General features: G+C 34.6%; 1 protein-coding gene across 3 annotated transcripts in view; it reads right to left on the bottom strand.

Moving 5' to 3' along the window:
- Ttc17 (tetratricopeptide repeat domain 17) overlaps window positions 1–15,914 on the bottom strand; it is a 119,678-nt gene that overhangs the window by 67,009 nt on the left and 36,755 nt on the right. For all 3 annotated transcript variants that reach the window (XM_058583407.1, XM_046456284.2, XM_046456292.2), the window contains exons 9-16: window positions 14,963–15,123; window positions 13,461–13,573; window positions 11,467–11,613; window positions 10,015–10,130; window positions 9,693–9,858; window positions 8,396–8,473; window positions 8,050–8,274; window positions 4,549–4,735 (exon numbers count right to left, since the gene is read on the bottom strand). In XM_058583407.1, the coding sequence (XP_058439390.1) occupies window positions 4,549–4,735; window positions 8,050–8,274; window positions 8,396–8,473; window positions 9,693–9,858; window positions 10,015–10,130; window positions 11,467–11,613; window positions 13,461–13,573; window positions 14,963–15,123 (1,193 nt within the window). The remainder of the gene's footprint in view (window positions 1–4,548; window positions 4,736–8,049; window positions 8,275–8,395; window positions 8,474–9,692; window positions 9,859–10,014; window positions 10,131–11,466; window positions 11,614–13,460; window positions 13,574–14,962; window positions 15,124–15,914) is intronic.

Here is a 15,914-nt window from a genome sequence, read left to right as displayed (position 1 = left end):
TATTTTCTTTTATTGTTGTTATGTTGGATCCAATAACATTACTGGGATAACCTAGACTATCAGATACTACAGATTTGAGAAATATCCATTCCACGTTATTAAGTTTCCTGGACTAGTTTAAAGTTTAGCTCTCAGGGAAAGGTTCAACAACAGTTTTGTTTACTCACATGAGTGACCTAAGAATAAAATTCAAGAAATTGAAATACTGAACAAAAATACTGGAAATCTAAGGAAAAGATTTTCTACAAAAAGGCCATCACATACATATAAAATCCTTTCTCCAAAAAAGAAAATTCCAAGAGAGGTTAGAGAGATGATAGTGGAAAGTTTCTATTAATACAAGAAACTTGTTGATAGAAAAAGTAAACTCCTAGAAGTTTTGTGGTGGAATTTTTTGGGTCTTCTAGGTATAGAATCATATCATCAGCAAATAGTGCTAATTTGGGTTCTTCTTTTCCTATCTGTATCCCTTTAATTTCTTTCATTTGCCTAATTACTCTGGCCAGTGTTTCAAGACCTATGTTAAATAGAAGTGGTAAAAGAGGGAATCCCTGTCTTGTTCCAGTTTTTAGAGGGAATGCTTTCAATTTTTCTCCACTTAGAATGATGCTGGCCTGGGGTTTAGCATATACAGCTTTTATGATGTTGAGATATGTTCCATTTATTCCTAGTTTTTCTAAGGTTTTGAAAATGAAGGGGTGCTGTAGTTTGTCGAATGCTTTTTCTGCACCTACTGAGATGATCATATGATTCTTATCTATAAGTCTATTGATGTGAATTCAGCATAGTAGCAGGATATAAAATCAACACCCATAAATCAAAGGCATTTCTGTGTATCAGTGACAAATCCTCTGAAAGGGAAACGAGGAAAACTAATCCATTTATGATAGCCTCAAAAAACAAAACAAAACAAAACAAAACAAAAAAAAACACCAAAAAAACTACTTGGGAATCAGTGAAAGAGGTGAAAGACCTCTACAATGAAAACTACAGAACACTAAAGAAAGAAATTAAAGAAAACCTTAGAAGATGGAAAGATCTACCTAATTCTTGGATAGGCAGTATTAATATTGTCAAAATGACCATATTACCAAAAGCACTATACAGATTTAATACAATTCCAATCAAAATCCCAATGACATTCCGTATAGAAATAGAAAAAGAAGTCATGAAATTCCTCTGGAAAAATAAGAGACCCAGAATAGACAAAGCAATCCTTAACAAGAAAAGTGAAGCAGGAGGCATCACTATACCAGAACTTAAACTATACTATAGAGCAACAGGAACAAAAACGGCATGGTATTGGCACTAAAACAGACTGGTAGATCAATGGTACAGAATAGAGGACACAGAGACAAACCCACATAACTACAGTTATCTTATATTACACAAAGGCTCCAAAATGTACATTGGAGAAAAGATCGCCTCTTCAAAAAATGGTGCTGGGAAAACTGGAAATCCATATGCAACAAAATGAAATTAAACCCCTATCTGTCACCATGCACAAAACTCAACTCAAACTGGATCAAGGATCTAGGAATTAAACCAGAGACCCTGCTTCTAACAGAAGAAAAAGTAGACCCAAATCTCCATCATGTTGGATTAGGCCCTGACTTCCTTAATAAGACTCCTCTAGCACAAGAATTAAAATCACGAATCAATAAATGGGATGAATTCAAACTAAAAAGCTTCTTCTCAGCAAAAGAAACAATCAGTGAGGTGAACAGAGAGCCTACATCTTGAAAGTAAATTTTTACCATACACACGTCAGATAGAGCAATAATCTCTAGGATATATAAAGAACTTAAAAATCTTAATACCAAAAAAACAAATAACCCAATCAATAAATGGGCCAAAGACCTGAACAGACACTTCTTAGAAGATGATATACAATCAATCGACAAATATATGAAAAAATGTTCAACATCTCTAGCAATTAGAGAAATGCAAATCAAAATTACTCTAAGATTTCATCTCACTCCAGTCAGAATGGCAGCTATTAATAATACAAACAACAATAAGTGTTGGTGAAGATGTGGGGAAAAAGGCATACTTATACATTGCTGGTGGGACTGCAAATTGGTGCAGCCAATATGGAAAGCAGTATGGAGATTCCTTGGAAAACTGGGAACGGAACTACCATTTGACCCAGCTATCCCACTCCTTGGTATATACCCAAAGGACTTCAAAACAGCATACTACAGGGACACAGCCACATCAGTGTTTATAGCAGCACAATTCACAATGACTAAACTGTGGAACCAACCTAGATGCCCTTCAGTAGATGAATGGATAATGAAAATGTGGTATATATACACAATGGAATACTATTCAGCATTAAGAGAGAATAAAATCATGGCATTTGCAGGTAAATGGATGGAGTTGGAGAATATAATGCTAAGTGAAGTTAGCCAATCCTCAAAAAACCAAATGCCAAATGTTTTTGATGATATAAGGATGTTGATTCATAATGGGGTTGGGAGGGGGAGCATGGGAGGATTAGATGAACTCTAGATAGAGCAAAGGGGAGAAGGGAGGGGGTCTGGGGGTAGGAAAGATGGTGGAATGAGATGGACATCATTACCTTAAATATATGTATGAAGACACGAATGATGTGACTCTACTTGGTGTACAACCAGAGATATGAAAAATTGTGCTCTATATGTGTAATATGAATTGTAATGTATTCTGCAAACAAATTAGAATAAAAAAATTAAAAAAAAAAGAAAAAGTGAAATCCTATTTATAAGGCCGTCTTAGGTAATCTACAACTTTTTTAAAAAATATTTTTCTTTTAATTGTCAATGGACCTTTACTTTATTTATTTATATGTGGTGTTGAGAATTGAACCCAGTGCCTCCACATGCTAGGCAAACACTCTACCACTGAGCCACAACCCCAGCCCTGGTAATCTACAACTTTTTAAAGACCACAATGTATTTTCTAGGATTAAGAAAGAAGATAAAGACCCATAATTTTAAAGTTCTGAATACTTTGTATTCACATGAATTTTTAATGGCTTACATTAATCCAATATCTATTGTATGAAAAAGATCTTGTTTAATCCTCCTGGCAAGTATATGATATAGGTTTATTTTGGTCTTTCATAGTACAAATAAGGATACAAATTACGGGGATCAGAAAGTTATAGCTAAGCAGGCCTCAGACACGGATCTGTATGATTCCAGCGCTATCCGCTCTGCAACAGTGCCTTGCTGCCTTAAGCCTTCAGTATTCATATAAGAACTCGAATTCAGATTGTGCTTATCATTAATTCACAACTGAGCTATGGCATTATGTTGCTGAAGGAATTTTGGTTTCTTTACTAAATAACTGGTCTGATATTTAAAAATAAAAGTACTATTTATGGTCTCTCATTTCATTAAGATACTAATTCAGTCTGGTATGTTAAATCAGGCAAACCAGTTTCTGGTCCTAAATGTACTAGTAATTATCAGTGTCTTTTAGACAAGTCACATAAACAAGTAGGTGTCAGGTTTTGTTTTGTTTTGAATTTCCAAAGTGAAGGAGCTGGAATGACAGCCCTCTGCTCAGATACTAAAATCTAATTTGAATATTAGTGAAGCACCCACTGATTAGTCTACCTGCCAATGGGTAGGTATTATGCATCTACATATATGTAAATTGTACCTATCATAATTCAAGGCAGAGAGTCAAATTCATGAATTTTATTCTTACAGTGAAGGTTAAATAAGTAAATAACCAAATATCATGTAACTTTTAGAACAAAGGTTTTAATTGATAAATAACTGGTATAGCTATTGGCTCTATAAAAGAACATACTTAGGCATGTGCATAAGTACCCCTGGCTGTGGGAGAGAGTGAAAGAAGGGAAAGGCATATCAATTAATACCAGGTGAATATTGGAAAGGTTCAGTAAAGGTCTGAATCACCTTTTAAGGTCTGAATCACCTTTCAGAAAAGGTGATTCAGACTCATGACTATGTATGTAGAAGAACTACTTCAACTCTCATTACACACTTGGACTACATGAACAGAAAAACTACCCTGTACCATGAACACTGGTCATTATTTTAAGAGAGATTTTAGAGGAAAAACACATAGCTTATCATTCCCAGCTATATATATGTATTAATACTTTATTCAGTCTATCATTATTATTATTATTATGCAGTACTGGGGATTGAACTTAGGGGTGTTCTATCATTGAGCTACAACCCCAGACCTTTTTATTTTTTCTTTTGAGACAGGGTCTCATTAAGTTGCCCAGGCTGGCTTCAAACTTGTGATCCTTCCACCTCAGCCTCCAGTCACTGGGATCATTCACATGTGCCACTGTGCCTGGCTATTCAACCTTTCTTAATCAGGATTCTAGGAAATAATTAAGCCTTAATACTTTAAGACATCTATAGTAAGTAATGAAATAACTTCTTTCCTATTTATCTAGAATTATGCCAGTTATCTGAAATCCTTGGGAAAATGTGAGAAAATCATTTTGTGTTTTGTTGATCAGAATAGGAACTCCAGCTAAACTCATGATTTAGCTAGAATTTAACAGCTGCTTACCACTGCAAACAGAAGAGGAGATGTTGTACAGAAAAGGATAAAACTGCATACAGCGGATCAACTTCAGGCTGTTTTCACACTCTGGACATTTGGTAGTTAATTTCAAGGCCTGTCTAAAGGCTTCAAGTGCCCCACTGATATTCTTCAGAGCAAGGTAAGCATTTCCAAGGCTCAAGAAGGTCAGGGGCTGGAAAAAAAAATCAGCAAGGCATTAATGAATTAATATTTTGTAAGAGTTACAAATCCTTCATAATATGTCTTTTGGCTTTCCTTAGGCTACCCCATAAAGGTTGTTGCTAATGGCCATTTTATTCACATCAGCCAATTCTAAACTATGTAACATATACAATGTATTTTTGACTTTTTTTCTAAAGTATGTAATATATGGTAAGTCTTCAGTGTACATCTCAAATGGATTTTTATATATTAATATATCCCTATCCCAGCCACTCAGCTTAAGATATAAAACATTTAGAATGCTTCTAGATCCCAAAGGGTTCCATGGGCAAGTCAACCCTACCCCAAAAGTAACCACTGCTGGTGTGTGACTGCTATCACCATAAATTGACTTTATCTGTTCTTTTTTTTTTTTTTCTGGCCAGGGGGGTACTGAGGATTGAACCCACTGAACCACATCCCAGGGTCTCACTAATTTGCTTAGGGCCTTGCTAGGTTGTTGAGGCTGGCTTTGAACTTGTGATCCTCCTGTCTCAGCTTCCTAAATAGCTGAATGTGTATGCCACTATTCCTGGTGACTTTAGCTGTTCTTTTTTATGACTTCATCCATTTTTTTTTTTAATGTGGTGCTGAGGATTGAACCCAGTGCCTCACATGTTGTAGGCAAGCATCCTACCACTGAACTGCAATCCCAGCCCTTCAGCTGTTCTTAATCTCATAAATGGAACAAAGAGCATATTCTCTTATATGTATATATAACATGTATCCTTTTGTAGCTTCTTTTAGTTTAAAACTGATTCATGTTTGTGTATCAGTAGTTCATTCTTTTTTGATATTTTCCAATTGATGCATAATGTCCCATTGTATGAATATACCATAGTTATTCATCCATTTTGCTGACAGGCATTTAGGCACTTTCCAGCTTCTGGCCAATATGAATAAAACTACTATGAATATTTGTGTAAATGTCTTTTAATAGTCAATATTAATACTCATTTTCTTTTGAGTACACAAGAGTTAGTAGTAGCCATAAGGTTGGCATACATTTAGTTAGTAAATAAGGATCAAGTCATAGAAAACAAAAACAATAGAATTATTTTTTTCCAATTTCTTGTGAGAACACTTTACATCTAACAATAGAAATAAAAATTGAGGAGACTGACAAGTTTAAGGGTAATTTTTAAGAGCTAAGATTAAAAAGGCAAAGAGAACATATTTTAACATGTAACAGATGGAACTAGACTTTGTTGTACAATTCACACAAATTAAAAAAAAAACAAATTCTAACAAAATGAGCAAAATGTCTACACAATCTTTTACTTTAAAAATATAAAAATTTTATGTTACAACAGAGGAGTGACATTTTGAAACAAGTAAACTTGCTTTCTAAATGTTAACCCAGAGGCAGTGTAATATCACTAACAACAACTGTGAGTTCTGTGGCCAATCTCTCTTGAGTTCAAATTCAAGCTCTCTGACTTTTGGTAAATCTCATTATTTTTCTGTATATTTAACTCTTATAGTTTCCTTATCTATCAAAGGGGAAAATCCTATCTTGATTGTTGTGATGGCTAAATGAGCTCTTGCTTAGTATGGTATGTAGCTCTAGTAAAGAGTCAAGAAAAGTTAGCAGCTATTTCAACTGTCCAATTCAGGTGAGGAAAAATAGGTAAAAATTCTAATCATGACAACATTTTATTTGCCCCAATTTTTTGGTGCACTATTGGGCATTTTGTACCATAACTATAAAAATATTCATTCTTAGTGACTTAGTAGTTCCACTGCTAGCAATCTTTGCTGCAATACAGAAAACGCCTTTTGTAGGAAACCATTGCTGATAATAGCCAAGTACTGTCAGCAGCCTAAGGAATAAGCTGCATCATCTCCATTCATGAAAACTAACAAGACATATTTTTTTTTCAGTGTAAAATTTTACATATTTCAAGAGACATAAGTATTTTTGTTTTATTAATTTGTGTTTTAAATTTTAAATGAGTGAAATTTTTAGAAATTTATATTTATAAGAAACATATTTAAATAACAATGATATCTATAGAAATATACTACCATTTTTTAATGTCAAAACTATGTAGCAATAAATACTTAAACATAATAGGCCTTAAAGTTCACCTGTACCATAAAGTTGCAATACTGTGGAATATGTGCACAGCAGACAGGCTTACAAGTCAGTGTTTATAAATGCCGACAGCTGGGGAGGGGTGCTGGTTAAGGTATATTTTTGGTGTGCCCACCAATCCACTGATTTATCTTTTTATTCTTTTTGCAGTACTACAGCATTTAATAACTAAAATGTTAATGTTATTTTAAATATAAAAAGCCAACTAAGCTCTAAGAAAGCTCCTTTCTCTTAAAACAAACCAAACAAAACCAAAAAAACCAAAATTGCCTTGCTGCTTTAGCTGGCAGCAATAGAAAGTGAAGCAGAAGGAGGATCATGGGCACATGGCTGTGCTGAGCTTTCCATCTGAACGCCTACTTCTTCACATCTCACACCATATGCATACCTATAACGTCGGTATTGGCACCTGTTAAGCATTAGATAAAATACTACATGTACAAATTGGCAACTTTACCGGCTTTACAGTATGGAGATTGTGAACTTTTGCTTAAAGTCCAGCAATAAATTTGTATACAGAGATTGTAACTTTTGTTTAAAGTCCAGTTGTAAATTTATGTAACTCAAGAAAACATTTATTAGGAATTAATTTTTTTCTCAAACTTAAAAAATATTAGTTTTGGAATACACTTTTTTAAAATTAATTGATTTATTTTAATTAGGTATACATAACAGCAAAACAAGCAAAAGAAAAGTGGTCTACTGTAAAGTAGGAACTGTAGAGTAAATAACAAAAAGCACCATGAACTGACTTCATGTGGGAGGCTCAGGACATGAATATTAATCTTCCTATTTATTCTTGTCAAAACAACCTTTAAGCTGTGCTCTGGTTTGGATGGTATAAGTATATATACAAATTAAAGCTTTAAAATAGTATAATATTTAGCAGTATGCATACTGTGACGAGTAGGATAAAATAAGAACAGGTGTTTTCAGACTGACACAAAAAAATGGCAATATATTTCTATAGATATCATTCTTATTTAAATATAAGTTTCTAAAAATTTCACTCATTTAAAATTTAAAACAAAAATACTTTATATCTCTTGAAATATGTAAAATTTTACACTGAAAAACAAAATATGAAATTTTTATGCCTTTCCTAGAAAAACACAAATTGTACTCTAAAACTGAATTATCCTACATAGCATATGGAGCTACAAATAAATTAAGTAAAAAAACCTTACCTCAGAACTATTGATGGCCAAAGCTTGAAGTAGCAGCTTAGTAGCATCAAGATGAAGTCCATAGTGAATCAAAAGGTTGGCTAAGTTGACAAGAGGAATGTCCTGGTACTGAAGCGGAGCTAAATTCAAAGCCCTCTGGAGACAGGCAATAGCAAAAGTGCTATTTCCTACTGCTCTCCAGTAGAGTCCAGCTTCATTGAGTATGAGCCAGACGGGAGCATTTGGCTGAAAACACCAGAATACTTCATTTAGTGCAAAAATACGGTAGATGTTCCAAATTGGATCTTTTATAAGTACATTTTAACTTTTAACTACAATTACTAAGCATTCAAATTAAATGACTCACCTTATTAATAGCATGAAATAAGAAAGACCCAATTTCTTCTTCTGGGATAGTATAGTTATTAATACGGGAAAGCAATATCTGAAAAATTCAAAAGAAAGACTGACTCAATTGAAAATAACAGGGAAGACATTTGAAAAGAATTTCTATGCCTGGCAGTTTTTATTTGAGGTCCTAGGGAGCAACTACTTTGAACAGGTATTTATACTCACATATAAAACATGAAGTCATTGTTACAAGAACAGTTGCTGACCTGCTCACATGTATGTACACACACCCTTAATCACATGGCAATTACCATATCCCATTAAAGTCAACCTGAGCATCTAGAACCCAATGAGAAATTATTCAGAAGTTAACAGGCAACATCTGATGTGATAAAAATCTGCTATCTTCTCTGGTTGGAAAGTACCAGATCCCCAGTTAATCTATGTTCTTGTAGTACTGGTGTAACTCTGAGGAATTCTAAAGCCAAAGATCATGGTCTACTTATCTTTGCATTCAAACACCCAAAATAGTACCATGCAAATGGTATTTTTAGCCTCAATAAATGTTTGCTGAATTTAAGTAGTAACTGCTTATAGTTTTGAAATTAAACTTTTTCAAAAGGTAGAGGTAATAGTCTGTTTTTTCTATTAAAAAGGTAATTATTTCAATTATATTTATGGAATGGTATCTAATATAGTAATCCACATTCAGTAATAAAACATTCCTCGTCATATATAACTATTAGGAATTAAAGAAAATAGAATGAACTTATTCATGATTTTGCAGAGTGGTTATAAACATTCCTAGTCATATATAACTGTTAGAAATTAAAGAAAACAGAATGAACTTATTCATGATTTTGCAGAGTAGTTATTAAGTTGATACAGATTCCTAAGAACCTCATATAGGGCTGAAGAAGAGTTGATAATAAGATCAGGGAAACAGAACCTTCAAGCTTTCAATTTATATAAACTTCTGTAGGTTTGAGGATGCAAAGCTAAACTGAAGTGATCGGAATGGCCTCCACTGGGTAAGATGCAAGTTCTGTGTTGTTCATCTTTGGAACCCTCTGGGTTAGAGGATAAAGAGTGCTTAGGTGGTCTATGAAACAACAACCCCAAGGAACCTCTCCTGCCACTCCTTTAATATAAGACTTACTTCTCAGTCATTTCCTTAATTCTCTAACTTTATCCTTCCGTTTTATAAACTTAAAGCTCAACAACTGCCTTCTCTCAAATTTTTGTTCCATCTAAGAGGCTTCTGAAGTTACCCAGAATGGACGGCAATAAACACCAGCCTAAGTGAGCCTTACTTTTCGTGCATGGTCATCTGGTATTTTGGCTTTCAGATCCATGCGGACCTCTAATTCTTTGACTAAGTAGGACAGAGTGTGGCTTTTTCTGAAGTCAGTTATGGAACAGTCAGGGGTTTGGGCCTCTTCTTCTGAAGAATAATCATCACTGTTGAGTTCGTGGATCCTGGCACAAGAAAAAGGAACAAGATTCACATTTTCAAAGTTTGGGTGAGTTCAAGATAAAGACTTAACCTTTCAAGTCCAAGGCCGGTGCTCTCAAAGAACCGCCGGATGACAATCATGCAGAATCAGGTGCTTTGCCAAATCCATCAGCACTTGCCTGAGTCCTTTGTTCTCTGGAGGCAGAAAATATGTTGGCAATTCCCCACCAACAGGGACTCTAGGGTAGCTTTCTGTACAATCTGCTCTTTTGGGCCACAGGATATGCTGCTTGTCCTAAGAAATAAACAAAGCTTCTCATAAATTTCTTTGGAGTCAATATTTCAACATACAAAGTGAACTATTAGAGGAATTTAGGTATAATAGGATAACTGAACAGAAATGTAATATGTTAAGACATCTATACAGTGGTAGATTCTATAATGTTCCTTCTACTGTGGTTTATTAGTCTAAACCAGTCATTCCACCTACTTCACCACACACTGGTTCAGGGTTGGGCAGGCCTAAACCAGTTGAGCCAATATGTCACAGGAGAAGTTTGCTTGGGGTCTCTGGGAAAGAAAAACAAGTCTTAGTTTTTTATGTTACGTGTAAACAAAAAAGTGTGTGGTTCCAGTTGCTGTTGGCTGTCATCTTATGACCATGAGGAAAATAAGTTTTGGGATGAAAACAATACTGTATATTGAAGAATGAAAGAATGGAAAGGAATGAGCCACTGGTGACATCACTGGGCCACCGAGTCAACCAAACCTGAAGTTTGTCCTATCTATGGACTTCCTGAAATAATAGGCAAGTTTTCTTTTTAAGTCAATATGAGGTACAGTACCTGAAAACATACATATGCCTATAAAATTGGCTTAGAAAGCTATTTTTCTTTGCCAATGCCAAACTTTAATAATTCTTTTTTGATTTGTTAAATATGTTCATTTTTCTAAATATAAACAATTATACCAGAATCCTACAAAACTTATATCCTGAAGCTAACAAGCTTTGAGAAGTTTGTAATATATATAATTAAACCAAATTTATTGTACTGTTATAATACTCAATTAAATTCTGAAAATTTAATAGTGAATAAAAACAACATGGTCTCCATCCTTATATGTTGGTATTGCAATCAACTGACATACAACTATTCATAGCTAGCTTACAAATAAATACATATTTTTTTTTATCCTTTATTTATTTTTATGTGGTGCTGAGGATTGAACCCAGGGCCTCGAATGTGCTAGGTGAGTGCTCTACCACTGAGCCACAACCCCAATTATCAAATTGTTTATTACATGTATTTCTCAATAGAATATAAGACAAGGAGCTTGTCTACTATGTTCCTAGTACTAGCCTGGCATACAGCTGGGAATTCAATAAAAGAATGCTGATTAAATATATGAAGTTTATAACAACTTTATTGGGAAGACCTTGAGGCTGAGCCTGTATCTTCCTTACCTACTACCTAGCAGATTGCCTTCCATTAAACTTCTATAAACTCATAGAAGTTTAATAAATGCTTGCTGCACTAATCCAAATAGTGATATGGATCATATTAATCACTGAGGTTGAGGGCCACTACTGTCTGTAGGAGAAAACCTGTTATTATCCTCTACTAACTTACCCTATAGGCATCCGAGTCCCGACCCCAGATCCATAGAATAGAATGGGCTACAGGAGAAGACTTGACCAAATCTCTGATATCACTCTGATTTGCCGGAACATCAAAGTTCACAGACATCATACTAGAGGTTGATGAATCCTCACCAAACTAGAAAATGAAAAGAAAGTCAATCCAATTGTGAGTGGAAAGAGAATTATGACCAAGATTTAACTCATACTGAGGAATCTAGTAGATATTCACAACTAGGACATCAGAAAGTAGGTCAGCAGTAAAGCAATCAGATCTTTTAATTGTAAGAACTACCCCAATAGTATTCTCTCAAGGATAATGCAATTAACAACTTTCAATCAGCTGTGCTGTTGAAATATCAGAAAGATAGTATGATTGTTTTCCTGTCCCTCCCTTTGCTTCCTTTTTATGCTTTAGTCTTTTAAAATTAATGATCAACTAATTTAGAAATCTGGTTCATTATTCCTGTCCCCTGCAGAGACTAAAATGATTACTACTCTATAAAATTACGGTGCTATGGATAGAAGCAAGGAAGCTTTAGAAAGCATTCCTAAATGTTTAATATAGCTGTCAGAGATTAAAGATTATTATTAATCAATTCCAAAAACCAACCTTACAGGTAGAAGAGGAAGTTAGGAAATGAAAGAACATAAACATACATAATCTTCCTCCAAACCAAGGTAAAACAATGTATGATGTAAGATTCTGTAGTTCTTATATATTTCTGAAACTCTGATACAAAGAACAGGACTGGGGATGGAACGGGATAGGAAAAATGTGAGAAAAAAGAAAGAAAATGACAAATTTGAAGTCCTTGGTCTTTATTTTAGAAATAAATTCTTCTATTATATAGTAGTGATATGATTATATGAAAATAGAATGTTGGAAGCTACACTGATGCAATGCACTCTTAAGAACATCAAGATATCCAAAAGTTACACTGGGTTTCAATCAATTTCATTCTAAATATTCCTTTTAAATGCCTGGATTTAAGACAGGGAGCTAGATAGAATCCCAGAGAGTATGAATCTAGCTTTTCTTAATCCTTTTCTTGAAAACCAAACATGGGATATTGCTAGGAATTGGTTTATAAAACTCTTATGAAGCTTTTGGTTTATGTTAATATTTTCCACTTAAATGCCCAATTAATTTTTGCTTCTTACTCTTTATAATGTTATATGAATTTTTTAAGATTAAAGGGCTTTTTTTTTGTGATTTGCTTTCCTGACTTATTTTAACTGCTTATCTCTGGAAATTTCTAATCTATGATTAGGACATGATGCATTGTATCTAGGATTAAAGTGTTGTTTTATTTCCAATATTCTTTTTTAATGGTACCTGGCATTCTGGATATACTTACTTCCTATGTCACACAGCAACAGTTACATACTATTTAGTACCATTACATCTATGTATTATTTCTTCTTAATTAGACAGACTAGGATGGTGTGTATATGTGTGTTTATGTACATGTATGTGTATTTGTGTGTGTGTGTGTACACAGAGACATAAAGATGAGAGAAAGCACATACTTAGCCATGGTACTGAATAAATCCTTCTATTGATAATGACTGTTCTGTTGATGTTTTTGGTTTAGGCAACCTAACTGGACTGATGATTTTGGCAAAGGGTATGGTCTTACTCTTAAGTATGTCTTACTCTTAAGGTTAAGAGGGGAGACAAAAGCTTCAAGTTAAATCATATACCTACCCAATTCTAGGTCCCATGTAAAGGAGAAAAGAATAAAATACCTACACATACATACATACAGACTGTATTTTGGGAAACAGAATGTCATCCATGGAGTAACTGAGTACTAAGAACAAAATCTGACTTCATAAACACAGAGACACTCAAAACCTTAAAGATTTAAATGACAAGCACAAATTTTAGGGATCACATGTACAAGAAACCAAGGGAGGAAAATAGTATTATTTTCAGATATGCAAAAGTTAGTAAGAATTAGAAGAGACCAAGAAAAAGACCTGAACATAGTCCACATTTTCAAAGATATCTCCTCGATGGTAGCGTACGGGTTGGTCCCACTGGCAATGTAAACTGTGCTGCTGGTTGACTAGACGGCATATCTGATGATTTCCTGGAATAAGAGAGAAGTTACATAAATGACGAGCATGGTCAGCAATGCCAACATCTTTGTCTTGGTCCAAGCCATTTAGTTTCAACTCTGTGTTCCTCAGAACTTACTAGAGTACTTACTTTCTTGGAGTACTTATATAGAGAAATATTCATTAACAGTTCATTAATGCATTCTACAGAAGTCCCAGTTTCTCCACATATAAAATAAGGGGGTTCCTCTATATCATAACTGATATAAAAAATAATTTCCAGAAAATATAATTGTAAAATCCATTGATTACATAGTTTCAAGAAACTTTGGCCATCTCTCTGGAGAGAATTTAGCTTATATGCCTCCTGATTTAGTTTCAAATTTATATATAAAAGCACTGGTTGCCTTTGAGTATATACTGAGCAGTAAATAATCTTAAAGACTATCATATTCTTTACACTCAAAATAGCAGAGAAAACCTGTTAGGTGGGTTGTAAAATGTTCTAAAAGTGGTCACAGCTAAGGTTCAAAGGTTAAGAACTTTCCAGACCAATGCATTAATCAAGGTAGGAGGATGGAATTTAAGGTATTCTATTAATTTATTCTCTGGTGTCCAGTTGTCAGATCTACTCCCTTGGGATTTGATAAGACAAAAACATTTTGGATATAAAGAAATCAGTAATCTCCCACCAACCCAAGTTCTCCTAGAAGATATTTTTTTTTGGATTAAAAAGTCTTTAAGAGAGTTTAATAAAATCTATATACCATCTTCTCCCCCAATTATACACATAAACAATTCTACATGTGATTTTGGAGATGATTTCAGACCCCACTCAATCTAATCCATTCAGCCAGGTTAAGAAATCCTGCCTGAAGCTAGGTGTGGTGGTGTATACCTGTAATCCAAGCTGGGAGACTGAGGCAGACAATCACAAGTTTGAGGGCAGCCTCAACAATTAGTGAAGCCCTGAGCAATTCAGTGAGACCCTGTCTCAAAATGAGGGGGAACAAAATCCTGCCTGAAACAAATTCTAGTCTAAAATCTTATTTCTAAAATAATGCTTGTTTTTAAGGGAGCAATAGGGAAAAAAAAAAAGTTAGCCTTCCTGCCAGTATTAGCCACAGAGGAGATCTAGGAAAGTCAGCTCTACACTGTTTTAAGGCTGCACAGAAACTACAATGTAGTCTTCTAGAAATGAATTTCCTGGCTGGGCATAGTGCTGCACACCTATAATCACAGCAGTTTGGGAAGCTGAAGCAGGAGGATCTTGAGGTGAAAGCCAGCCTTAGCAACTCAGAGAGACCCTGTCTGCAAATAAAATTCAAAAAAAGGCTAGGGATGTGGCTCAGTGGTTAAGTGTCCCTGGGTTCAATTTAAAAAAAAAAAAAAAAGAATTGCCCAACCTGCCTTCTACTTACCTAACTGTGCCTCTTTTGCCATCTGAGTCTCATGGATGATATTTCTTAAGATTTGCTCTTCTTGAATCAGCTTGTGTTTTTCTAGGATTTCCTGCTGTCTCAAGTAGTGGTCATGCTGTTTCTGATACTCTTTTAACTCATTAAGTGTTCGCTGGAGGGATCTTAACATTTTTTAATAACATTTAATATCATTTTTAAAAAATTTAAAAAATAATAAATTTCAAAAACTTACTTAAATGCATATATTTTCTGGTTCTCAGCAATAATTACTAGTTTTTTCCTTGCATTTAATGTTAAACCTGTACCACAATTTCAAGAATAACAGGGCAAAATAAATGCTATTCTTTTATTAGAACTTTGGGACAAAAACATGAGTGCAATATTTTTCCCTTAAATACAGCCACCATAACATTGAATGGTTTGCTGGACTTTGAAGATGCCATAAAGAACGCATTACATGGGCTGGGGATGTGGATTAGTGGAAGATTGTTTGTCTAGCATGCATGAGGCCCGGAGTTTGATCGCCAACACCATACAATAAAAGAAAATCACACTGTCTTGTTCATGGTGCCTGGCCAAGGACACAGATCCTCAGGGAGACCAGGCTAGAGAACAGCTGGTGTGAGCCCACTGTAGATCCTTCCCAAACCAAACTTTCTCTAAAACCTGCATCTTCCTCTGATGTTCTCTTTTTCTGTAGCAAAGTAGCACTGCCATCCACCCAGCTGTCTAAGCTAAGAAACAATTATCTCCATAAATGTTTACTGTGTCTTTACAGCAGAGATATAGATGTTTATGTTGATTTAAAAACATTACAGAATGCATACATGTATTAAAACTTCACAGGGCTAAATAAATGTTATTCTCATATTAGAACTTGGGGACCGCATACCCATAAATATGTACAATTTTTATACACTGGCTAAAATTTAGGCCTGGGGATGCAGCTCAT

The sequence above is a fragment of the Marmota monax genome, unplaced genomic scaffold (genome assembly GCF_021218885.2).
Source record: "Marmota monax isolate L192 unplaced genomic scaffold, Marmota_monax_Labrador192_F-V1.1 WCK01_AAM20220418_F8-fsc00047, whole genome shotgun sequence".
In the NCBI taxonomy this organism is placed as follows: Eukaryota; Metazoa; Chordata; class Mammalia; order Rodentia; family Sciuridae; genus Marmota; species Marmota monax.
The sequence above is the reverse complement of the archived record's forward strand: the minus strand, read 5'-3'. Positions and strand labels throughout refer to the sequence as shown.